The 25,468-nt window shown below is 48.1% G+C and overlaps 1 protein-coding gene and 1 pseudogene across 1 annotated transcript; one reads left to right on the top strand and one right to left on the bottom strand.

Moving 5' to 3' along the window:
* The first annotated feature begins 296 nt into the window (after positions 1–296).
* Positions 297–17,947, top strand: LOC136164662 (apolipoprotein L3-like). The gene is made up of 4 exons (XM_065929996.1): positions 297–301; positions 645–769; positions 14,288–14,408; positions 17,059–17,947. Exons 1-4 carry the CDS (start codon positions 297–299, stop codon positions 17,945–17,947), a joined length of 1,140 nt encoding a protein of 379 aa, XP_065786068.1.
* Positions 12,927–13,893, bottom strand: LOC136176837 (zeta-crystallin pseudogene; annotated as a pseudogene).
* Positions 17,948–25,468: the final 7,521 nt, after the last annotated feature.

The raw sequence follows: 25,468 nt of genomic DNA, 5'->3' as shown, positions 1-25,468 counted from the left end.
AGCAGGGCTCAGTCTGAGGGACTTGATCGAAGGAGTGGGGGTGGGCATGAAGAGAGTGGCTGAGGGGTGGCCTTAGGCCCCTCCCCCAGGTACCAAGGGAGCAGAGCAGGGACAGGGGACTCTGCAGGGGATGTCCTGGAGGGCTTCTCAGAGGAGGTGATGCCAGACTTTGGCTTTACAGGGTGAGTATGATTTCTCCAGGTTGGATGCAGCAGGTGTCCCTGGCAGAAGGACCTGCATGAACAAGCCCTAGAAGGCACGGTGATGTGACCCTCAGCAGCAGCAGTATGACCCGTATGCGGTGAGGAGCTGGTGTGCTCTGGAACTGTGCCACGTGTTGGTGGCATGAGGGTGAATAAAGCAGGCAGGCTGGTGAGCCGGTGGGTGGGGAGGGCTGAGGGGGTGGAGAGACGGCCATGGGTGGGGCAGTGGTTGGCCAAGGGACTCATGGTGTGTTGGTGGCAGGTCACCTTCAAGGAGCCGAGGCAGGGTGGGCTGTGTCAGAAGGACGTGGGATGTCAGGGCTGGGCTTGTTTCTCTAAGGAGGCAGCAGGAGGGTGGGAATAGTTCTGGGCTGGGATTGGTGGGGGCAGGGTGTTGTTAACTTGAACCACTCAGAAGTGAGGGTTTCGCTTTCCCTTTAGGTTCTCAGAATATATCTGGGACCAGGTGTGTGTGGTTTATTGCAGAGACACACAGAAGGCAGTTGCATCTGCAGAGCTGAGAACAACTGGATCTTGTTCACACTCAGGCAGAGGAAGACTCCTAGGTAAGCAGGGTTGGGTAGGACCCCCGCCCATCTCCCCATCCTCAGAACGACTGTCTGAGCAAAGGATGGCGATCAGTCACTATAGAAGGGAAATGGAACCTCAGGGAGGTGAGGTCATGGCCCGAGGCACAGGTTAAGCAGGGGCAGAGCCTTGATGTGGAGGCAGGTGTGTCTGTGTTGCTACAAAAGCTTTCCTAAACCAAGATGACATAGAGCATAGACAATGTAGGTCTCACATTGCAGTTTACTGGCAGAGGGTGATCTGGAAAGTGCGGGATGCCCATAGATGGAAATACTCAGGAATGTGATGACACTGTCAATAAGAAAGAACTTTTATCAAGACAGACAAGTTAAGCAAATCTAAGTACTCCACCGCAGGTAAAAGAAGTGTGGTGCTGTGTTTTCACGAAGTTGGTTGCTTCATGTCCCAGTAACGGGTCCCACACCTCGTATTCTAGCCAGGCTGTGCCCGGGAGGGTGGAAGGAGCCCCCGAGGCCCTGGAGCAGGAGGAGCAGCAGAGAAGAGACAGAGCACCTGCCCAGTGCTGGGAGCTGAAGAAACTCCACACAGACAGACCCGCAACCAGGAAAGTGCAAGATTCCAGGGGGGCCTGGAGAGGAACTCGGGGAGGCAGCAGGGGGAGGAGGCTTTGGAGTGGGAACTCTAATTACAGGTAACATTTCACCTGGTGAGGCAGGTGGGGAAAGACATTGCAGGGGGAGGAGCAACCTGAGTGAAGGCCTGGAGGCTGGGGGGGAATCAGAGTCCAGGGAGCTGGGAGTCCTCCAGGCCCCTGGACCAGGCCTTGTGGAGTCAGGAGGGTGAGGAAGACAGGAGTAGGAGCATCAGGAGGGCCTGGTGATGGGCTAAGGGCTTTGAATTTGACCCTACCTTTACCCCTCCTATCCCTGCTCATAGAGTATGAGCTGCACCACGTGCAGGGAGATGTTTGATAGAATCTCTGTCTGCCCACGGGGAGGGGAGGGCTCTGTGTCTGGCCATGCAGTTGGGCAGGGATAGGCTTCCCCACAGTCCTCCCTTTTCCCAGAAACAGCCTTTCCAGGAAGTGACCTGGAGGCTAAAAGAGGAAGACACTCACAATAGAAATCCATCAGAAGGGAGCACCGTCCAACATCTACACCCAGCTGAGGCCCAAGACAAGGGTCAGGACCAGGACAAGATTGGGAGGAAAGGACAGAAGGATAAGTCAAGGGTCATGATGCATTTACAATTCTTTGGCCTCATCCATGAGCTGTCCCTTCTGCTGGAGCCCTCCTCTTCTTTCTGGCTTGAATTTTCCTTCTCATATTTCATGATTTCAATTGGCTGCCCTGGCTCCTGGGGTCCTGCAGCTTTGAGGCAAAGAAGGAGGCAGGGGAGCAACCAGCTCTCCTCTCCCATCTACTTGGAGGCCTGCCTCCTCTGTGAATACTCTCCCATCCACAAAGTCAGTGCCTCTAGCCTCTGCCACGAGGCACACTCATTAGTGGACAAGCTGATGGTTACTCTTCCTGAGGGACAACCCTGGGCATCACAGAGAGAAGGTGATAGAAAGATAGATCCTAGGATGGGGCTTAGGGGAGGGGATTTGGGGGAGGCTCTAAAGATATGGAGCAACTCTAGATTGGGTGCTGCCGAGAACAGGGGTCAGTTCTACCAGTGTGAGTCTCAGTAACTCCATCTGTGGAGTTGGGGACCAGAGTGAGGAGAAAGGTGCAATTGGTAGAGAAGGAGCAGTCATGCTTTGCAGCCAAGGGAGGGGTGCTTCCTTGGTGGGGGCGCAGTGATGCGTGTTTGCTGTCTCCTTCACTCCTGCTCTCGGGGTGACCCTGTGTAAGGCTGGAGTTCTGTGAGAGCCTTTACATCCAAGAGGAAAAGAACATCACCCTGTTGTGATAGCAGGCCAGCTTTGGGATGTCAGGGGTTCTTTCTTTCTCAATCCTTTATAAACATTTGTGTAAATAAACAGAAGGGAATATCCCCTCAGACTTCAAGACTGCTCTTCTTATTAAATTTATTTCATAACAAAATATTTCCTATTATACTTAGTCTTCTTTACATCAAGAAAAGAAAAGAAAGAAAGATACCAGCTCAGTCCTATCCAACTCTGTAGCCCCATGAACTGTAGCCCACCAGGCTCCTCTCCATGGGATTTCCTAGGCAAGAATAATTGAGTGGGTTGCCATTTCCTTCTCCAGGGGATCTTCCTGACTCAGGCACTGAACCCAGATCTCTTGCGTGTTTCATCTCCTGCATTACCACTAGTGCAGTTTTTCAAATTTATGTCTCCCTTTTTGGTCACACTTTATCTAAAGTCCCCTCATTTGATGATATTATGAACTCATGGCCTTTCACAGACACATCAAGATCCGATGAAATATATTTATAGTAGCATTACCTTTTATTATTATTATTATCATTATTACTGTTATATGTGGGTGCTCCTTCTGACCACTTCTCTGAACATCTCCAAGAGCATCCTTGCTTCTACAGGAGTAGAGAAGCCAGCCTGTGGGATTCACCTCCCCTGCAAGGGGTCTTCCTTCCTTTGATGGACAGAAACCCAAGGGTGCATATGTGGGTGGGCAAGATGCTGCTGGACAATATCTGTTTAAGGTCACAGTTCACTCTCATTATTCTGGTTTGACCCTGTTTTCATGCCTACTTTTTAGAGAGTTTGGTTTCATCAACATGAACATGGCTCCTACACTGACAGTTGTCACAGCAAGAGTCACACTTATTTCTTGTTGTCACATAATTCAACTGCTTCCATCATCTTTAAAGTGGTGGTGCTAGAAACCACTCCATTCTTATGGGTTACTGAATACTATAAAGTGACTTCTGCTCTCTTAGGGCTTCCCTGGTAGTTCAGACAGGAAAGCATCTGCAAGTAATGTGGGAGACCTGGGTTCAATCCCTGGGTGGGGAAGATTCCCTGAAGAAGGAAATGGCCACCCACTCTAGTACTCTTGGCTGGAAAATTCCATGGATGGAGGAACCTGGTAAGTTATAGTCCATGGGATCACAAAGAGTCAGACACAGCTGAGCAACTTCACTAGTAGCTGTCTTAGAGTTAAAACAACCAAAAATCCTAAGTGCATATGGTTTAAAAAAATCAATCTGTACAGAGAGGTCTACTCATTCCTTCCCAAGGTAAAGCTATTTTTCTTTCAGTTCAGTTCAGTTGCTCAGTCGTGTCCAACTCTTTGCTACCCTATGGACTGCAGCACGCCAGGCCTCCCTGTCCATCACCAACTCCCAGAGTTTACTCAAACTCACGTCCATTGAGTTGGTGATGCCATCCAACCATCCCATCCTCTGTCATCCCCTTCTCCTGCCTTCAATCTTTCCCAGCATCAGGGTCTTTTCCAACGAGTCAGTTCTTTTCATCAGGTGGCCAAAGTATTGGAGCTTCAGCTTCAACATCAGTCCTTCCAATAAACACCCAGGGCTGATTTCCTTTAGGATGGACTGGTTGGATCTCCTTGCAGTCCAAAGGACTCTCAAGAGTCTTCTCGAACACCACCGTTCAAAAGCATCAATTCTTCAAAGCTCAGCTTTCTTTATAGTCCAACTCTCACATCCATACATGACTACTGGAAAAATCATAGCTTTGTTGGCAAAGAAATGTCTTTACTTTTAAATATGCTGTCTAGGTTGGTCATAACTTTTCTTCCAATGAGCAAGCATCTTTTAAGTTCATGGCTGCAATCACCATCTGCAGTGATTTTGGAGCCCAACAAAATAAAGTCTGTCACTGTTTCCCATCAATTAATTGCCCATCAATTTGCCATGAAGTGATGGGACCAGATGCCATGATCTTAGTTTTCTGAATGTTGAGTTTTAAGCCAACTTTTTCACTCTCCTCTTTCACTTTCATCAACAGGCTCTTGAGTTCTTCTTTGCTTTCTGCCATAAGGGTGGTGTCATCTGCATACCTAAGGTTCTTGATATTTCTCCTGGCAATCTTGATTCCAGCTTGTGCTTCATCCAGCCCAGCATTTCTCATGATGTACTCTGCATATAAGTTAAATAAGCAGGATGACAATATACAGCCTTGATGCACTCTTTCCAATTTGGAACCAGTCTATTGTTCCATGTCCAGTCCTAACTGTTACTTCCTGACCTGCATACAGATTTCTCAGGAAGCAGGTCAGGTGGTCTGGTATTCCCATCTTTTAAGAATTTTTCACAGTTTGTTGTGATCCATACAGTCAACAGCTTTGGTGTAGTCAATACAGCAGGAGTAGATGTTTTTCTGGAACTCTCTGGCTTTTTCAATGATCCAATGGATGGTGGCAATTTGATCTCTTTCCTGGTTCTTCTGCCTTTTCTAAATCCACCTATTTCTTTAGATAGTTAATCAATGTCTTTAAATTATATTTGGAGAAGGAAATGGAAACGCACTCCAGTGTTCTTGCCTGGTGAATTCCATAGACAGAGGAGCCAGGTGGGCTACAGTCTAAGGGGTCACAAAGAGTCAGACACAGTGAGTGACTAACACACACAAATGATATTACTACATTGGGAGGTGGGATCGTGTGACAATGGGCTCAGGAGACAGGAATCTGGATTTGGATTCTGACTCAGCACTAGCTGAGTGGTTTGAGTAAATTACTTAACCTCTCTGAGCTTCAGTTTCCTTTCTTATAAGATTGTTGTGAGAACTTAAAGTAAGTGAATTCATATGAAGCAATTGGAAAAGTGTCTGGTGCATAGTGGGGTGTCATCAACGACAATAGCTAATCACTATTAAGTATTGCTTTTTTCATTTTGTTGACTTAAAAATTTGTATATCATTTATTTATTTCTTACTAGGAAAAATAAAGATTTCATTTATTTTTACACTTTTCTTATACCCTTCCCCATCTTCTGATTATATCATTATTTCTCTAGTTTTATATCCTCTATTAGGAAGCTTTGCACTTGTAAACATTTTATTTACATATTTATTTGTTACACTCTCACCTCGAGCTACTATTTCTTTACTCCTAGCTTTGTAAACAACTTTTCCCTTCAGAGCTTCGGCTCCCAAGTTCTAGAAACGTATTTTAATTTTTATATTCATTAACTGAATTGTTAAATATTATATATATATATCAACAATACTTCAGTTTTATTATTATTTTTTTAATTTTTACTAGTTGGAGGTTAATTACTTCACAACATTGCAGTGGGTTTTGTCATACATTGACATGAATCAGCCATGGAATTACATGTATTCCCCATCCCGATCCCCCCTCCCACCTCCCTCTCCACCCGATTCCTCTGAGTTTTCCCAGTGCACCAGGCCCAAGCACTTGTCTCATGCATCCAACCTGGGCTGCTGATCTGTTTCACTATAGATAATATACATGCTATTCTCTCGAAACATCCCACCCTCGCCTTCTCCCACAGAGTCCAAAAGGCTGTTCTGTACATGTGTCTCTTTTTCTGTTTTGCATATAATACTTCAGTTTTAAAATAGCATCCAAAATAATCAAAATGGGAAAACCATGACTTGGACATACATTAATTTACCTTAGATTTTTTTTTAAAAAATCAAGCATGAGAGTTTATATATTTGTGACATTTTAATACATTTTTTTTAGAGCTGCTGCTGCTGCTAAGTCACTTCAGTCGTGTCCGACTCTGTGCGACCCCATAAACAGCAGCCCACCAGGCTCCCCCATCCCTGGGATTCTCCAGACAAGAACACTGGAGTGGGTTGCCATTTCCTTCTTCAATGCATGAAAGTGAAAAGTGAAAATGAAATCGCTCAGTCATGTCTGAATTTTCGAGACCCCCATGGACCATAGCCTACCAGGCTCCTCTGTCCATGGGATTTTCCAGGCAAGAGTACTGGAATGGGTTGCCATTGCCTTCTTTTTAGAGCTAAATTGTACCAAATAGCTGCTCGTGCTTCTGGGCAGAACTTTAGTTTTTCCTGATGTTTCTAACTGGCTTCATTTTCACCCCTTGCTCTGTTTATGTTCAACATTTCCTCCATTTCTTTCCAACTGTGCCTGATATGATACCGCGTCCTCTGTCCCCACAGACTCTGGACTTCTTATCCCATTCTGGACTGGTTTCTCTCTCAGTATGATGTGTGCCCAGTTGCAATCTTTGCATTCCCTTCTGGCTGACTTGGTGTTCCTGACTCCTGGATCCCACGTCTATCTCTCTTGTGTGTATCCTTTATCTTCCTCCATAATTACACAAACACACCACCTATTGTTTTTCCCTGCACCTCAACTTCAAGTAACTTTCTGAAAAGTCTGGTGAAGAGTGAAGGCTGCTGTGACTATGGGATGGGATGTGGGGCTGGTGAGCTTGTCCCCTGCTCTCCCCTCGGCCTCCCTCTCATCTTGCTCCCTCTCTGGGGCTCTGCCCAGCAGACCGGTCTTCTCTCCTGTGAGCACGCTCCCTGTTTCTCTCCCTCTCCTGCACTCCTCTTTATTCAGCTATCACTTCTCCATCCAGTGAGTCTTCAAACATTTGTTGAACTCTCTGGTCTCCTGTTGCCCCCATGCTTGTCTTTATTAGCAGCAGAGGGAGGAGAGGCAGGCTGTGGTTCTTGAACCCAGTGAGTGGGGCAGAATCCAGTCTGCCAGGGGCAAGACTTCTGACCTTGGCCAAATCATATAACTTCTGTACTTCAGCTTCCTTATCTGTAGATGGGGATACAATGTACACATATCAAATGTTAATGGAATAACATACAAGTTATCATAGGTAAAGTTTCAGAGCCAATACCAATGCAGAGCGATGACCACAAACACAAGTCACCCTTCTCCGCAGCTATTATTATACCAGTAAATACCTTTACTATCATTTCAGTCAGGTCTCAGAAGGAGGAGCTGACAAAGGCTCTTTTGCCTTCTGAAAACAGTAGCTAAATGTAATCAACAACTGCTTTCCTTCCTCTTCTCCCATGGCAAGAAAATCACATGCAGAACCAAAATAAATTTTTTATATATAAAGACCTGAGCTTTTTTTTTTTTTTAAGACCACTGAGAATGGGAAAGTCTGAAAAGATGGACACCCTCATATATTATGAGTGCGAACATAAATTATGACAGTTTGTTTGCGTAACAGTATGACTCAAGATATAAATGTTTTAGGTATTGATGCCTTGTGATTTAGTAATTGTACTTCCAGAAATAGCTTAAGGAAACAGTCTCAAATGTGAGTGAAGTCTAACACAAGGAGAATGTTCTTTATTATTTACACAAGGTATTAGAGACAACCTAAAGTCCAGTAGTCAGGGGAGGACAGCAGAGAGGACAGGGCACCATTCAGTATCCTCAGCCAGGAAGGGCAGGGATACAGGAAGTGGGCTGGGGCTGGTGGGACTCCAGGCCCTTGTGAGATAAAGGCCCTTACAGAAGCAAGGAAGACCTGGGCTGTCGGAGTTGCACCACCAGGGACTTTGTCAAGGCTGACTCGAGCCTGGAGAGCAAGACATCGTTTTAGAATGAGAGAGTCATTTACCAATAAACATATATCCACAAGTAATTATTTTCATATATTAAATGAAGTAGAGTATAATCATCACAAATCTGGGATCTGGATGAGAAAGACTTGGGTTAAAGTCCAGGCTCTGGCACCAGTGTGAAAAACTGGGCTGACCTAAAGTTAGGTTAGTTTCAGGAGCCTGCCCGTCACAGACATTGGATCAACATCAACTATTACCAGTTAGTAACAGAGTTGCTCCAACCTCATGTAATTTCCAGAGTATTCCTTCCTATCTATTCTGTCTCTGGCTTTATTACTCCTATAACTTCACAGAGGACTGTGAAGAGAACTGTCTTCTCCCTGTACCCCAACAGGATAACAGGACTGTGACTCGGAGGAAGTTGGACGGAGATGAGTAACTTTCCTTAACTAGTGACCTGCAGAGCCCAGGAGAGAGAGCCACACTGGGTTAAGTCCCCGATGGCACTGGTGGCCGTCCCAGGGGAACCCACCAGAGACCTCAACCCTCACTGCTCCGTGAAGCCACTGCTCACTCGTGATTGAGCCCACATTCTGTTTTCTCTTCCCCAAGGGTGAGGTCACACCTCCTTCCAGCCTGACGGAAACAAGGAGCGGACGGGAGATCTCTGAAACACCACTGCTGCCATCATGAGCTCAGAAAACCTCGGAGACCGCTTAGGTAGGCAGGTGCCTCTTTTCTGGCCAGTTCCTACATGTGACCCAGAATTGAGGGTGGTTCCTCCAGGCAGAGTTAACCTACAGAGGAATCAAGAACCAAGAAGAGGATGGATAAGCATCCTGGAGCCCCCCAGAGGGGCCACGTGGAGTTCCCCCAATGGGGGTGTGTCCACAGAGCCTCCTTCCCAGCCCTCTCCTTGGGGATCCACTTGCTAGGTGCTCACTTCCTCCCCCACTGCCCTCTAGCAAGTGACTCAGAAGTGAGGCCAGGGCAGCCCATGGGGAGGGGGACACCAGAGGGAGTCCTCAGGGCCAAATCGGGCAGCGAGAGGAGGTCCCCCAGGGTCCCTGGAGCTCCTCCTGCCCTCTCCCTGGCCCAGCCTCGTCCTGCTCCCAGACTCTGGGGCATCACCGCAGACACCATTCCTTCAGATCTCACCCTGCCGCTCACCCAGCCGCTCTGCAAGAGTCAGCGGACAGTGAGCTGAACCCCAGTCTGCCTGTGCCACCTCCCACCTGGAGGGGAAGGGTGACCAGGTTGTTCACAGGATCACATCTGGCTCCACCCCTCCTCCACCTGGCTGATCCTCTCCCCTGCCCATCCTGAGTGTCTCTGATTAGGGTCCTCTCACACAGCAGTCTCACTCAGCGGTGGGTGGTCCTAAACCCTTTTTAGACTGAGGTCACATTGGTTTACAATGTTCTATAAGTTCACGCGATCAGCACTGGACTTCTCCTTCTGCTTGTGCTGCGGTGGGCTGCTGCAGCCTCTGCTTAGCTGCGCAGTCGTTGTCGATGCTTTGCGACCCCCAGGACTGCAGCCCACCAGGCCCCTCTGTCCATGGGATTCTCCAGGGAAGGATATGGGAGTGGGTTGCCAAGCTCTCCTCCAGCTGCAGCGTACTCACCACCAAAACTTAGTTGGAAAAATCCCTAGTAACAGAATGAAGAAATCACAGGAGTTTAAAATAAGGAGGATTCAAAGTCATGTCCATGAAGGGTCTGACACTTGACCTTGGGTTCCACCTCTGAGCTTCCTGCTCACTGGCCTTGGCTTGTCCCTTCTCCTGTCTCACTTTCTTCTTCTGTGAAATAAGAATAATGCCTCTGTGTGTTCACGTACCAGGAAGCACATCTTACATCGTGTCCCAGCCCCCCCGTATATATACATATATATCCTAGTTGCCTACGGCTTACCTTCAGTTCTGTAACCTCTAGATCCCTGAAATCACACAGGGATTTTGGTAACTCATTTGAGCAGTGATCTTACCCTGTACTGATTGAGGTTAATTATTTTCATCACATTCTTTATCCCATTTAATGTGAATTTTCTTTTGTTTCACTGCCAAAACACGAAAGCATTCATTTGCAGGGTGCTGCCAGTCTCTGCTAGAAGTAAATTAAAAACACACAGGCCCTGTATTCTCTCTCTTTGTGTGTGTGCATGTGCTCATCTGTTCATTTGTGTTCAATTCTGTGTGACCTCATGGACTGTAGCCCGCCAGGCTCCTCTGTTCTTGGGATTTTCCAGGCAAGAATACTGGGAGTGGGTTGTCATCTCGTATTCCAGGGGATCTTCCCAACCCAGGGATTCAACACCCACGACTCCTATGTCTCCTGCATTGGCAGGCCAATTCTTTACCACTGTACCACCTAGAAAGCCCTCATTCTCTTTCTAAAAGTTAAAATTGTAGATTCCTGGAGACATCTAAATCTCAGGATTAGATCATGATTCTGGAGGTTTGGAAGTCCAAGATCATCAAGATAGTGGTGGTTTCTGGTGAGACCTCTCCACCTGGCTTGCAATTCCTAACTGCGCTCTAACTGTGTCCTCACATGGCCTTTCCTCTGGAGGAGAGGGCAGGAAGAGAGAGAATCTGGTGTCTTCTTTTCTAATAAAGACAACAATCTTATTGGATTAGGGCCTCACACCTATGACTTCATTTTACTTCAATTGTCTCTTTAAAGGCCAATCTTCAAATACAGGTACTGGGGGTTATATGTCAACATATGAATTGGGGGGTGAGGGCGGGAACAGCAGGTTCATCCATGACCCGAGTGATTCCACCAAGAGTGCCCTGGTGATCACTGCTCAGGAAGATGAGTTTTAACAATTTATACTAAAGAGCATTTAAAAATTTTTTTTGCTCTATTTGTTACAGTTATCATATTATGATAACAAAAGCAGATCATTCTTAAGACATAAACTTTGTTTATTAATTTAAATAAAAATACATGATCCCCGGCACACAAAGATACATTTCTGAAAGGTTACTTCCGTGAGCTGTGAGCGAATCTGGTATCCTTGGCCTCCAAGGAGAAGACTTCAATCTGGAGCCAGAGACAAGGCTGGATCACTCAGAGCTTTTTTGTAGAAGAGTTTTATTAAAGTGTAAATGGGGTAGAGAAAGCTTCTAAGATAGACTTCTGAAGGGGACAGAAAGAGTGCCCCTTTGCTAGTTTTTAGCAAGGCGTTATATAGCTTATAGCAAGCTGCTAATCGGATAAAAGAAATGCCTCAGACAGAGAGTGTTGCACCAGGCTCCTCTCCCACAATATGTATTGTGGATAGAATGGCACAAGGGGACTCACCTCTGGCCATAAAACAATTAACATGAATCTTGAAGAAAGGCAGATTTCCAAGCAAATGAATAGTTTCATTAACACAGCTTAAGAAAAACATTTCAATGAGAAAGACACTTTGGTTAGCTCAAGGCTTGAGAAAAAGTTAAGTTCAGGGGGCACCAGGTGTTGTCATGGCAACACAGGATTAAAAGGAACCTTTTAATCTCATGGAGATAAGGGGGAAAAAATGTCTGCCACTAGCAGTTTACTTCCTCCTCCCACTTGGGGACCCCTGTCCTTCCTCCCTGACTGTCATCCTTTATTTCTCCCCTTTTCATTTAGGAGAATATGGCTACTAGGGAAAAGAGGGGGCAACTCTGTTCAAACTGCTTCGAGATGGCCAGGGACACAGACCCAAAATTGTTGAGGCAGCATGTTCTGCTTACCCTCATATTGAGGATCTTTGATCCAGGAGGCCCCAAGCAATAGTTGGAGAAGGCTGTGGCACTTGGAGGAGCTTGAACAACCATTTGTGACTTAAAAACCTTCTTGCAGCCAGAAACAAGTTGAATCAATCAAAACATATATATTTGGAAACTATGCACCTGATGTGCTAAGTCACTTCATCATGTATGACTCTTTGCAACCCTAGGTACTGTATGTAGCCCGCCGAGCTCCTCTGTTCATGGGATTCTCCAGGCGTGAATACTGGAGTGGGTTGCCATGCCCTTCTCCAGGGGATCTTCCTGACCCAGGGATCAAACCAACATCTACATCTCCTGCACTGGCAGGCAGATTCTGTACCACTAGCGCCATCTGGAAAGCCCAACTATGCACCTAGTATCATATTATACCAGAGATAAGGCTGATGTCCTCAGAGAGTACATAGATCCTTGGTAGTCAATGATCAACCTAGTGAATAGCATAAAACATTGGAGAATACTGGGAAAACTAACAGGTTTCTCTGGACACAGTTTATCTTGCCCTTCTGAGAGACTGGTAGATGTAGATGAGATTAGTTTAGAAAAGGTGTCTCATTTAGTTCAGAGAATCATCAGAGTCCAGTATAGTTCTGGGTTAATCAGAGACTAAAGAACCTTTGTAAAGAGAACTAGCCTTGGGAATCAAGCAGTCCTGTTTTGAATTAGCATGTTTTAGTCAAAGGTATGGAATTAATGATAAGCATTGGTTAGGAATTTCTATAATGTCCTTCAATGACAAGTGACCACTACCATCCTATTTCCCACTATTCCTTGATGAGAGGTAGGTAGAAGGCATAAAGAATATTCCCAGCTATAAAATAAACTGCACTCCAACGCCTATGAATCCTAAGATAAATATTTTCTTAAATAGAAGAAACTCACTGAATCAAACGATTGCTAAGCAGAGCAAATGCAGTCTACATAAAACTAAAGTAAGAAACCTCTTAATTACATTGGAAATCAATGGAAGGATTTATGATTTTAAGGGAAGAATCATTTTTCCTGTAGCCCCACAGCTATGAATGGTATCTTCATGAGCCTGGGCCACCTTCTCCAGTGAATACCGGGGGCGAATTACTGGTCTCAACTAAAGAATTCATTCCAGCTTGGAGGGCTGCTGCAAATTGCTGAATTCCTCCTTGGAGGATGAAGGGAGAGCTACTCCTTTTATGCTAGATTCCTTTGTCATGGATCCTGTGGGTTTATTTCAATAGGACCTCTGCAGCCAACAACTATTACTTGTCCTCCATGTGACAAAAAATTTAAATCTTTGCTAAGTTTGACATTAGCAAACATTTCAATAATCACATCAACTCTTTTTTCACCAACAGATTTCTTAGTTTTATCAATATAATTAGCATCTTTGTGGTTAAACACTTCGTGAGCTCCATTTTGCAAAACAATCTTTTGTCCTTCCTCACTAGTAGCTATGCCCCAAATCTTTAAGCCATAAGCTCTAACCATTTGGCCTGCTGCTCTTCCAGCTCCTCCACTAGCCCCAGAACACTTTCTCCAGCTTTCACACGGGCACTGAGGAGCAGACTTTATAAGTAGTAAAACATGAGATGCTGATGGCAGCTCCTTGTTTGAAGTCCAGTTTTTTTGGGAAGCATGTGAACAGTGTGATGGGCTCCCAGAGCATACTCAGCGTAGCCCCCAGAGATCATCCTGGTAGTGAATGTCACCTTTCTTGAAAGAAGATACATTCTCTCCAGCAGTTTCTACCATCCCAGTCACATCTCAGCTAGGAGTATAAGGTTGAAGTGGTTTTATACTGTGAGTGCCAGAGAGAATATATACGTCCACTGAGTTTACACCACATGCTTGGACTTTGTTAGAACCTGGTGGTCTTTCAGAATTGCTACACCAACATCCAACTGGAGCTTCAGCACTTTGGATCCATGAAATTAAAAAATTCAAATAGCTTTCTTCAACTTCTGTCACCATGGTGATCTAGATACCTGTTCTAGAGTGGATGGTCAAAATCTCTGAGCCCTCCCCCAGGTTACACAAGGTTAAAAAAAAAAAAAAAAAAGCTACCCAATACCATTTATGATCCACCACAAAATCTTCTGCGGTTTCCCAGTGACTCAGACAGTAAAGAATATGCCAGCAATGTGGGAGATCTGGATTTTATCCTTAGGTTGGGAAGATTCCCTGGAAGAGGGAATGGCTACTCACTCCAGTATTCTTGCCTGGAGAGTCCCATGGACAGAGGAGCCTGGTGAGCTTCGATCCACAGGGTCACAAAGAGTCAAATAGGACTGAGCGGCTAACACTTTCCCTTTTTCTCTCACAAATTCTTCTAACCTTATTCCCTTTCCTTTCATCTAGATATTGAGATCTTCTTTGAGGATGTCGCTGAGTGTCTCTGGGACATACTGAGCAGAGAGGAACTGCTTCTCCTGCTGACTGAATTCCTGAGGGAAATTGAGGCGAAGGCTGGTTTGTCCAGGTAAGCTCCACAGGTGGATCGGTGTGTCAGGACGGTCACCCACACCCCGCGGCACCAGAATAGGTTTCTCCTAGCAGGCACACCTCCTCCAAGCAGGACCCTATGGTGGAGGTAGGATGTTCCTTCTCAGTATCTCATGAGGAATGTTTCCTCATGAGATTCTGCTGGCATTGAACAACCTCAGGTTGAGAAAAGATGAAACCTGTAAGGAAGGGGCAAGTTATGTGATCTTGGACAAATTATTGAACTATTCTCTGCCTTAGCATCATCATCTGTTTAGTTTTACTGTGAGGATACTGAGATCTTGCATGTAACGATCTTTCCATAATGACTGATACAGAGTAGGTATTCAATCAATATTAACATTTTAAAAGACTTTGGGAAAGAATTTTCTTTCTGGTGATGAGAACCAAGCAGAATTTCCTTTGGGGCAAGTCAGAAAATACTGACGCCATCATTTGTATTACTCGGGCTTCTACCTAGATAAAGCCTTTCTAGTCCCCTTAGGAACAGTACCAACCTTGCAGGATCCTGCTGGCCCACAAAGCAGAGAGGCTGGAGAGGAACTGGGTGGAGCTGATGGGATCCTGGATCTAGCCTTGTCCAGCTCCTGGGTTCTGGGCTTATGTGTTACAGTTTCAGATTTCATGTGTCCAGTGGGAATAGTAATTCAATCTGATGGGCTATGGTGATGGCCTCAGAGTGAACTGCAGGGTCAGAGGTGGGGAACCAAGTGAAATCATCTCATCCAAAGGGCTCAGGAAGGCCTGGACCAGAGTCAGACCCAGGGGTCACGGTGGAGCAGAGGGTCCAGGTTGAAGGACTAATAGGTAGGCTTGGGCAGCAGGACCAGGACTAGAGTGAGGAGAGTGGGCCCTGAGGACACAAAATTGAAGAGGTTGTGATCCTAGCAGAGGTCCCCTGAGTGATAGAGGGGGACATTTCTTCCCTCCCTGACAGGATCCCCTCATGCTGGGCTAGAGGGCCCTGGGTGACTGTGTCTGCACACCCTGCCTGGGACCTGGCTTCTCCCTCCATCTGGGACCCTCTTCTAATCTACGTGGAGCCTCCCTGACAGTGGGAAGGCCATGTGGCTCAGGGGGCCCTCCAGGGTCACAATGAGTGGCTGTGATTGTGTGTCGTTTGAGGAATTCTGAGGAGCCTCGTGCATCCCCACCCAAGAAGAAAATGCTTCCTCCACCAGTTGTGCAAATGCAGGTCTCTTCAGGCTCAGCCATTCAGATGGGTGTTTCCTCAAGCCTCTTGAACCTTTAGAGGTTCCATAAAGTTGCACATGACCTTGGGGTGCAGGGTCATGAAGCTGTCACAGATTAACATGTGACACCTGAGAGGTCAGGGGTGCTGAGTGCTGGGTCAGGAGTCAGTGAGGTGGGCTGGAGAGTCCAAGAGGAACCAGCACACATCTCCTGATCTCCAGGCCGCTGGGGCAGTGGATGGACTCAGGGACCTTCTGCTAGGAAGGCCAAGGGCACAAGGTTTAGAAGCCCGCAGATGGCAGACTAAAGGACTGTTAAGGTGCCTCCTAGTTCTGACCTTGGGCTTTTTTTTTTTTTCTTCTACAAATTCTAAGTCATAGAGACAGCCAATCTGCAAAGGGTGAGGGCACAGTGCCCAGGACTACGTCTTTGTTTGAACCAATGGCATATTTAGGGGATCCTCAAAACCCCCCTCAGGTGTGAGAATTCCCTATAGAACAGACAGGACTCACTGAGAGCCATCATGACCCCAGTGCATTACAGGAAGCCTGTGGGTTTCCATCAGCCACAGGGCAGAGTCTGGGCAAATTTCACTCCCGAAGCTTCTATTGTCCCCAGGATGCGTTACTGTTCTGGAGTTTGGTGAGTGGCAGGGCACAAGGAACACTGCCTGCCAGGGACACTCACCCGTTTAAAGACAAATAATCCTAACTTGTGGTCTCCAGCCCCTCCCAGAGATCAGACGAATGTCCTAGAGTCCACCTCCTCCAGAGGCCCCATCACATGTCTCCTTGTCCTACTGAAGAGTGGCCAAAAGGCCCAGGCAGACAAGGACACTGGTACCAGCCACGATATTCTAGGGGCTTAGGGACCACTTCCCAGTAGCCAAGGGCAAAGATCAAGTTGACTCCTCAGCACACACTGAGGTCCTTGAATGCAGGTTTTCTGCTCTAATACCACTTCTCTTCGTTTCTCTCTGGAGTTTCCACTCACCAACTCTTTCGAAGTGCTGGTGTTGCCCTGCCTCTGAGAGGTATTTACCAAATACCTTTTTTTTTTTTTTTTTTTTTTTGGCTGGGCCACATGGCTTGTGGGATCCTTCTACCCTGACCAGGGACTGAGTCATGCCCGAGGCAGTGAGAGTGCAGAGTCATAACCTCTGGACCACCAGGGAATTCCATCCAATATCTCTCTTAAGTTACGAGTATCCTAAGGTGACTTTTGTTTATCTGTTAGAGGATTGAAGAAGTTTATGGAGCATCTAAAAGGTATAAAATCTGTGTTTAATGTTGAAAGAGGAAATTTTACTTCTGTAAATTTCTCTTCTAATCGATTTATAGTACTATCTCTGTATTTATGCAGAATAGAAATTTTTGAACCCATTTTACAGACAAGCAAACTGCCTTTCTAAGCCCTTGACCTTCATGTTACAGGGAAGACATGAATGCTCTACATGAATATCTGAATGAATTGAAAGGAGACTTGGCTGTGAAGGAGCAGGAAACGCTCCCAAAAGAGCAGCTGGACAGGAGGAGGTTTCTGAGGAAGTTTCCTCGGGTGACGCAGCAGCTGGTGGAGCTCATAAGCAAGCTCCGGGAGCTTGCAGACAATGTAGACAAGGTCCACAGGGACTGTACCATCTCCAATGTGGTGACCCACAGCACCGGCGCTTTATCTGGTGCCCTGACCATCCTTGGCCTGGCTCTGGCACCTGTGACAGCCGGGGCCAGTATGGCACTCTCAGCCACTGGGCTAGGGCTGGGAGCAGCGAGTGCTGTGACCGCTGTGTCCACCAGCATCGTGGAACGTGTAAGTAGGTCATCAGCAGAAAACAAAGCCAGTCAATTGATGTCAATTGCTGTCAAGAAATGGAAGGTGCTCCTAGAGGTACTCAAGAGCAAGCCCCACATTGTTGTCACAACAGAGAAATTGGCAAAAGCTGAGAAACACCTTGAAAGACGTATCCATGCCATGGAGACAGGCGAAACCAACCCTGACTCTGCAGCCAATGCTAACATCCTCGTGAGCCCTGGGAGAATCTCAGCACCAGCCGTCCAGCAGGTAGAGGCAGCTTTCAAAAGTACGGCTTCGGCAGTTACCAAAGGAGCCCGAATCGTGGGTGCGGCCACTGCAGGTGTCTTCCTCCTGGTGGATGTGGGCTTCTTGGTGAAGGAGTCAATGCACCTGCATGATGGTGCAAAGACAGTATCAGCTGAAAACCTGCGTCAGCAGGCCAGGGAGCTGGAGAGGAAGCTGGAGGAGCTCACCCAGATCTATAAGCATCTGCAAGAGGACCCAACTCCACCACCCCCAGAGCAGTGAGGGTCCAGGGACACATTCAGGATCAAGGTGCGGAGGCACCTTGTTAGGGAAAAAAGGAGAGTGAGACAAAATTGTTGGAGCCGAGGGTTAGGAAACTGGCATTTCTGCAGCTGAGCATGTGAGGGGAGGGGTAAATGTAGGTGATAGATGGGGAGAGAGAAGGAGCCTGGATTAAGGGAGGAAGGGTGACTAGGGAATGGGTGGGGGCTGAGGGAGAAACCTCTTATTATTTCATACTATGAGCTTTTTATTTTGTATTGAGGAACAGGTGATTAACAGTGGTGAGATAGTTTCAGGTGGACAGTGAAGGGACTCAGCCATACACACACATGTATCCATTCTCCCCCAACTCCTTTCCCGTCAGAAACCACTTACTTTGAACTAAAGAAGTCACTGGGGGCAGAATAAAAGGAGAGGCAGGGGAACTAGCAACAAGAGACCAGAAATACAAAAGGGTTGAAAATGGGAGATAGAGAGGTAGGATTGTTGGGATCCAGGAGAAGCAGGAGGGGCTGCTCTATTGCCCTTCCCAGGGTTTGACGACCCAGCAAGAAGGGTCTCTTCCTGGTGGTGGTCTCTAGCCCTACTTCTCCAACAACTCACCTTTGATTCCAGCATTTTATGTCAATTAGGCTGTGATTTCTTTTGTCTGCTTGTTTCTTTAATTGAAGTAGAATTGATTTACAATATTCTGTTAGTTGAGGTGTACATCGAAGTGATTCAGTTATACATAATCTATGTATATATCTAGGTTCTTTTTAATTATTTCATTACAGATTATTATAAGATACTGAATATTATTCCCTGTGCTATACATAAAGTCTTTGTTTTTTTAATCTATTTTATGTATGATAGTTTGCATCTGTTAATCCCATACTCCTAGTTTACCCCTCTCTCTCTTTAGTAACAACAAGTTATGTTTTCTATGACTATGAGTCTGTTTTGGTTTGTTCATAAGTTCATTGGTACTCTTTCTTTTGGCCATGCCAAGCAGTTTGTGGGATCTGAGATCCCCAGTGTGGGATAAACATGGCCATAGCAGCAAAACCACCAAATTCTAACCACTAGACTGCCAGAGAACCACCTAGACTATTTCTTAGATTCTCCATATAAGTGATACTATATGTCTGTCTTTTCTGCCTGACTTACTTCACTTAGTATGATCACCACTAGATCCATACATGTTACTACAAAAGGCATTATTTCATTCTTTTTATGGCTGAGTAATATTCCATTGTTTGTATGGACCACATTGTCTTTATCCCTTCAACTGGTGACAGACATTTAGGTTACTTCCAAGTTTTGGCTATTGTAAATAGTATTTCTATCAACATGGGGTGCATGTATCTTTTCAAATGGGAACTTTTTCTTTTCCAAACATATGCTCTGAAGTGGGATTGTTGGATCACATGATAGCTCTATTTTTAGTTTTTAAGGAACTTCTTTACCGTTTTCCATAACAGCCACACCAATTTACATTCCCAGCAACTGTGTAGGAGGCTTGCCTTTTCTCCACATCATCTCCAATATTGATTGTCTGTAGACTTTTACTTGATGGCCCATCTGATTGGTAAGGGGGTGATCCCTTATGGTAGTTTTGATTAGCATACACACAGGATGAGATGGCTGGATGGCATCACTGACTCAGTGGAGATGACTTTGAGTAGACTCCAGGAGTTGATGATGGACAGGGAGGCCTGGTGTGCTGTGGTCCATGGGGTCGTGAAGAGTCAGACACGACTCAGTGACTGAACTGAACTGAATAATTAGCAGTGTTCAGCCTCTTTACATATGCTGGTTAGCCATCTGTATATCTTCTTTGAATGGTCTACATCACACTTCAGGCAGTGACTTCTTGATGACAATGGTGGTGATGATGGTGGTGGTAGCGGCAGTGATGACAACACAGTGGATGGAACATCTGACAGGTATCCATCCAGGTGCCCTTTGAGTTTAGGGTACACTGAGAGACCAGTGAAGTTCCCATGAAATTCCCAGTGTTATGTAGGAACAGAGATTGATTTGGGAAAAATAGTAAGAGGAAAGTAGAAGGCACCAACAGATCAAGGAACTATGCGGTGTGTCAAGGAGATCAACCAGCCTGGGGCCAACAGACAAGGCCTCTCTGACCCTCAATTTCCTCCTCAGTTGGGGATGAAGTTAAACAAGGTATTCTAGGACCATCTGCCTCTCTCCACATTGTGTTCTACAGACTTTAGTTCAATAAATATGAGCTGTTTCACTGAGGCTTCCTTGCATTGATTGATGAGCTCAGCTGGGCTCCAGATGCCTGACCTCCTTCCCCATGAACCTGTCTCCCAGGGTCTCAGGGAGCATGTTCTCCATGGCTCCTCCTGCCTGCCCACTGGGCTCCCATTCAGTCATTTCCCTCAGACCCTGGAGCCCCGCAGGCCCCGTGGGATGCCCCAGGGGAAGCCCGTGTCGTCTGACTTGGGCTGAGCATGGGGATGCTCCTCCTCCAGCCCCGGGGACCAGGATGGACACAGGGCCCCCAAGGGTGACTGAGAGCAGACGGCCTGTGTGCAGGTGTGAGGGGGGGTCAGCCGTAAACAGAGGGGCAGAGTTACAGCACACGCAAAACCCAGGCTGCCTTCACGTTTCCGCAGGACTCCTGCAGGACCTTCCAGAACTGTTTTCCTGTGTTTACCTCAGGGCACTGCCCTGCCTCACCTGTCTATTCCCCACACGGGGCGAGAATAAGTCTTAAGAATATTGATCTTAGCCCTAAGTGCTTCCCCTCCTCCATGGCGGCCCATGACTCTGGGCACAGATGCTCAAAGCCTCCCTGCAGCCTAGCCTGCTGGACCCTGTGGTCCCCCAAGGGCAGAGCTGGCCGCTAGGCTCACTCCATCCCCAGGAGCGGGACTGAGGGGCTGGGAGAAACGAACAGGAAGGAAGGAAAGTCCATCCAAGGCCATGTTCTGACCTGGTCACCCATTGGGGGTTGCACCTGCCAGGACCTTCTGAGGAGACTTCATGGGATGCCTTAGGCTCCTCCTCTCCAGGGAGAAGAGGGCAGCATCTGGGTGTTGCTCTCACCCCACGGGTCTGCTCCATGAGGCACTGACTCTCTGTGTTTCCTTGTGTCGAGCATGTGAGCACTTAACAGGTTCCCATACCTGGAGCCCAGGGCAGGAAGCCAAAGACCCAGGACCTGGAAATGATCCCAGGACGTCTCTCCTAAGTCCCTCCCCACGTGCCGCACAGCCTTCTCCACACTTCTGTCCAAACCTCCCTTGGAAGACTTTCCTCAGTGCCTCTGACTCCCTCTCAGCCCAGGTTTTCCTGAGGATCCAACCGGTCCTCTCATTCCTTTCTGAAGACCTCAGAAGTCATGGCCATCGCCTGCCTGACCCTCAGACATGTGAGTTCATTCCTTCATCAGTTCTTCCTCAGTTCCTGGAGAATTCCCATCCTGCACAGACTTCTCTGGGCAGGTTTCAGGCACCAGGTACAGAACCATCAGTGTCCACGCCCATCGCCCCGGAGCCCCTAGAGCTGGACCCCATTGAGCTCACTGTGCGGCTGATGCAACTCCACGGTGATGCGTGTCAGGTGAAGCCCTGTGGTTCTGAGCACAGAGACTGAGTTTGGTTGAGTGAGCGCAGAAGAGCATGCACTGGGAGGGAAGAAGCCCAGGTCAGAGAACAGAAAGATGTCCCCAACGTGCACAGTTCAGGGAGGACAGGAAGCAGGACATGTCCCCCTCCAGGATCCCACAGTCTGGCCCCTGAGGTCCCGTGAGCAGGGGCTTAGGGCCAAACACCTGGAATCTCAGTGTCAAGGTCCCAGGAGACAGAATAACTTGGGCCTGGGGACTGTATCCTTGGCCTAATAGTTCAGGCTGAAAGATGAGAAAGATGAATGTGTAACAGGGACCTGAACCCTGGGGGAAATTCTCAGGTAGAGAGGCTCCAGATTTAGTGCTTCCTGGATGCACACATGCCTTCTTCTCAGACCAATGGATATGACTCTCCTCACACTGTTCTGGGTCCAATCACCCCACACAGGACAGTAAGTGCCCTGTCCACTTCCCCAGCTGGAGACAAACATGAATTATAGCCACCTGTTGCATCTTGCAGCAGGGGGGAAGGGCCCCAGCTTGATGCTAGTGCTTCTCCTGCTCCGTTGGGCCCCTTTCTCAGTATTCTGCATGTATGTTATATATGTGCAGGCAACAAGGAGGTGCAATAGAGACCCCGGCCTCCAGGAACATTGCTCCCCTGACACCAGTCTTCACTGGAATCCCACTGCCTCTTCCTCTTTGCTGCAGGGAAATTCACACCTGCGGATCCTGGGCTGGGCCATCACTGTGTCAGCACCATCACCTGGGTCTCCATCAGGTCCTCACTGCCCCTCTGAGAGCAGGAGGTATCACCCCAATGGAGAATAGGAGGAAGCTGGGCCCAGGGACCAGAAGAGTGGCTGAGGCCCCTGCCTGGGAAGGGCCATTCTGGGTGAGCCCTCTGGGTGCCTTGAGCCTCCTCCCTGATCCATGTTGAGCTGATTGGTTGGGAGAAGGCAGGGTGTCCTGTTCCAGGAGGAAGTGAAGCAAGCCTGTGGTGTTTCTGCAGCTCAGCTCATCCTGGCCCGGGGCAGTGTACCCACCCCCCGGGAGCCCAGCCCTTGCAGCTGTCTGTCCCCACCTGCTGTCCTGTCCCACGTGGGGAAACGGGCAGGGAGGTGTGCTGTACCCATGTGTGCCCGCCCCCCAGGGCCTGCGCGCCTCCGGGCAGAGCCTCTGCTGACAGTGTCATGTGTCTCTCATGCCTCGGTGCTGGGCATCTTTAAGATCCTGCTCCCATCTCTCAACAATGCCTGGAAGTTCACATTAACTTGTTCTTTTCCAAGGGGTGATGTCCTGGACCTCACACCGGTGATGACAGCTGAGTCTGGGCAAAGCCCTCCCTCCAAAGACAGTGACAGTGTTTCTGAGAGACAGCAGACATGTTATGGCCAATCATTCTTTAACCTGATACTTAAAGAAGCTGTATATTTCATTATGAAAACACTACAACTAACAGTTCAGATTCAAGAAATGGGGTAAAACCTAGAGAAGTAAAATAATTCCCCAGTAAGATTATTGGACATCTCCCTACAGCGCAGCTATGTTTTTAGAAGCAAACCTCAAAAATCTTGTCATTTCTTCTGTACATACTTTAGTTTATCCATATATTTTAAAAAGGTCTTTGCCTGGTGGCCAAACCCTAAAGAATCTGCCCACAGTGCAGGAGACCTGAGTTCATATCCCTTGGGGAAGACTTCCTGGAGAAGGGAATGGCAACCCACTCCAGTATTATTGCCTGGAGAACGTCATGGACAGAGGAGTCTGGCCAGTCTGTGGCTTCACAAGGACTTGAACATAACTGAATGACTAACACTTTGAAATTGTGTAAGTTCGCTCTGCCCATATTATTGAAATTTAGGCTCTTGCAACTTCCTTCATTTTAAATAACACTGCAGTGAACATATCTGTGTATGAAATTTTCTCCTCATCTTTGAGGCTGTTTTTCTGGGGGTGGGCCCTGCAGATGACATTGTTGGGGTAAAGGGAATGAACACTTCAAGGCTCCCTGTGTTTGACACATCCGCCCCCCACCGCCACCCACCCTGGGTGTTCCTGCAGGCTGATTTTGCTACCAAGGCCTTGGCCAAGGCCACCTATCAGCGCATGTTCCACTGACTGGTCCTGCGCATCAACAAGGCTCTGGTCAAGACCAAGAGGCAGGACGTCTTGTTCATCGGGATCCTGGATATCGCTGGCTTCAAGATCTTTAATATGAGCCTCTCTCTCTCGAGCCCCTTCCCTCCTCCCAAGCCTCTGGGGCTGCCTTTTCCAGACATCTCTGGATACCTGGGTGAGGGTTGGGGAATTGTAGGGAGTGTGGCACAGCCCCCTGGGTGAGGGCCACACCTGTAGGCATTGTTGACTTTGTTACTGCCAAAGTTATGGGCAACAAGTGGCATAGCTGACTTCATACCACCTGGCACACAGCCTCCAGGGGCTGGATCCCAGGGCTTGGACCTAATTGAACAGGGGTGTCCTCAGTCTGTGGAGGTCCTGGCTTAGACGAAAGCTTGTTCTTCTCGGCAAACTGTGTTGCTTGCACAGAGTGTCTAACAACTGGTTACACTCAGATGCTGGGTTACACCCAGTCTGGGCCCAGCCACCTCATCAATGACAGTTGTTGATGAGTGATTCATCCTGTCACAGCGGTACTCCCAAGCCACTAGTGGCCCTTGCGTGCCATCCTGCACCTGGCCCCACTTTCTTGGCTTCCCCTGCTTTGCAGCTTACGTTCCTAAGTATGTTGAAGCCCCTCTTACTTTAAACTACCTGTTTAAATAAATACACTTTCTCTAATTACCTAGAGTAATATACCAGAGTCCCCATGTCCACTGCTATCTTTGTTAGAAATGCACAGGGACAGAGATGCCAGCAGGTAAGATCCCTTCAGGGCCCAGGTTCTGTGTTTCTCTGCAAGTCTGACTCCTTACCTGGCCTGTACTGGCCCCCTCCTGCCCCCTTCCTGGTGTCCCTCCACCCCACTTTCCCTGCACCAGGAGAAGTCCATCAGCAGAGCATAAGCCCGATCCAGGGCCTTGGCCTTTCTCCAGGACTCTGTGCTGGCTGGGGTGGCATGTGGTCAGCGGCCAGCTCTCCTCTTCTAGATCAAGGCCCTGGAGCTCGAGAGCAATCTGTACCGCATGGGCCAGAGCAAGGTCTTCTTTGGGAGCCGTGCTAGTCCACCTGGAGGAGGAGCGGGACCTGAAGATCACAGACGCCATCATCGGCTTCCAGGCCTGATGCAGGGGCTACTGCCCCGGGGAAGTGAGTCCCGGGACGCCCACCACCGGCTCAGGGCCCCCAGCTGGCCTGTGGCGGAGGCACTGATAAAGCGGGGCCTGGGCGCCCTCATGCAGACAGGTGTCCCCCGGGGAGGCCCACGTGACATTCCCGCCCCTCTGCTTCCTGTATTTCTGCCTGAGGCTTAAAGTGAGCAGGCGGGAGGGGTGACTGTGCTCCAATTATCCCTGCAGGAAAACCCCTGCCTCCCGCTGTTCCTCCCTGTGTCCCTTCTGTAGGGGTGACACCCAGAGCCGGCTGTCCCCAGAGGACCCCAAGCCCGGGGTGGAGGCGTCCTGTAGTCCCGGCGGCCCCTGTGGGGGAGGGGCGGACCTGCGCAGGTCGGGGGGCGGGGCGGCTGCCCGTGAGCCCCTGACTCCTCTGTGTCTGGGCTCTGGGGTGTCTGTCCTGGCCTGAGCCCTGAGCCCTGGGAACAGGGTGTCAAGTGAATGTTTGCAGGACGTGAGCTGCTGACACTCTCCCACCAAACACACGTCCCTGAGTTGTTGGAACAAAGCGCCCACCTCTCCCCTCCTCTCAGCGCCCTTACCTGCAAAACACAGCAGATACATAACATTTGGCTTTAAGACGAAACTATGGTTGGCTCTCCTCATGGAATAACTTTCTGTCCCTCCCTCAGTCCTGTATGGTGG

This window comes from Muntiacus reevesi, chromosome 1 (genome assembly GCF_963930625.1).
Source record: "Muntiacus reevesi chromosome 1, mMunRee1.1, whole genome shotgun sequence".
NCBI classification, from domain to species: Eukaryota; Metazoa; Chordata; class Mammalia; order Artiodactyla; family Cervidae; genus Muntiacus; species Muntiacus reevesi.
Note: the sequence above shows the minus strand (reverse complement) of the source record. Positions and strands in the feature narration are given on the sequence as shown.

What these genes read in the sequence shown, in the direction of transcription:
- LOC136164662 (XM_065929996.1), top strand. An exon ending in AGGCAGAGGAAGACTCCTAG is followed by an intron (nt 770 to 14,287) that starts GTAAGCAGGGTT and finishes CCTTTCATCTAG; the next exon opens with ATATTGAGATCTTCTTTGAG. An exon ending in GCGAAGGCTGGTTTGTCCAG is followed by an intron (nt 14,409 to 17,058) that starts GTAAGCTCCACA and finishes TTCATGTTACAG; the next exon opens with GGAAGACATGAATGCTCTAC.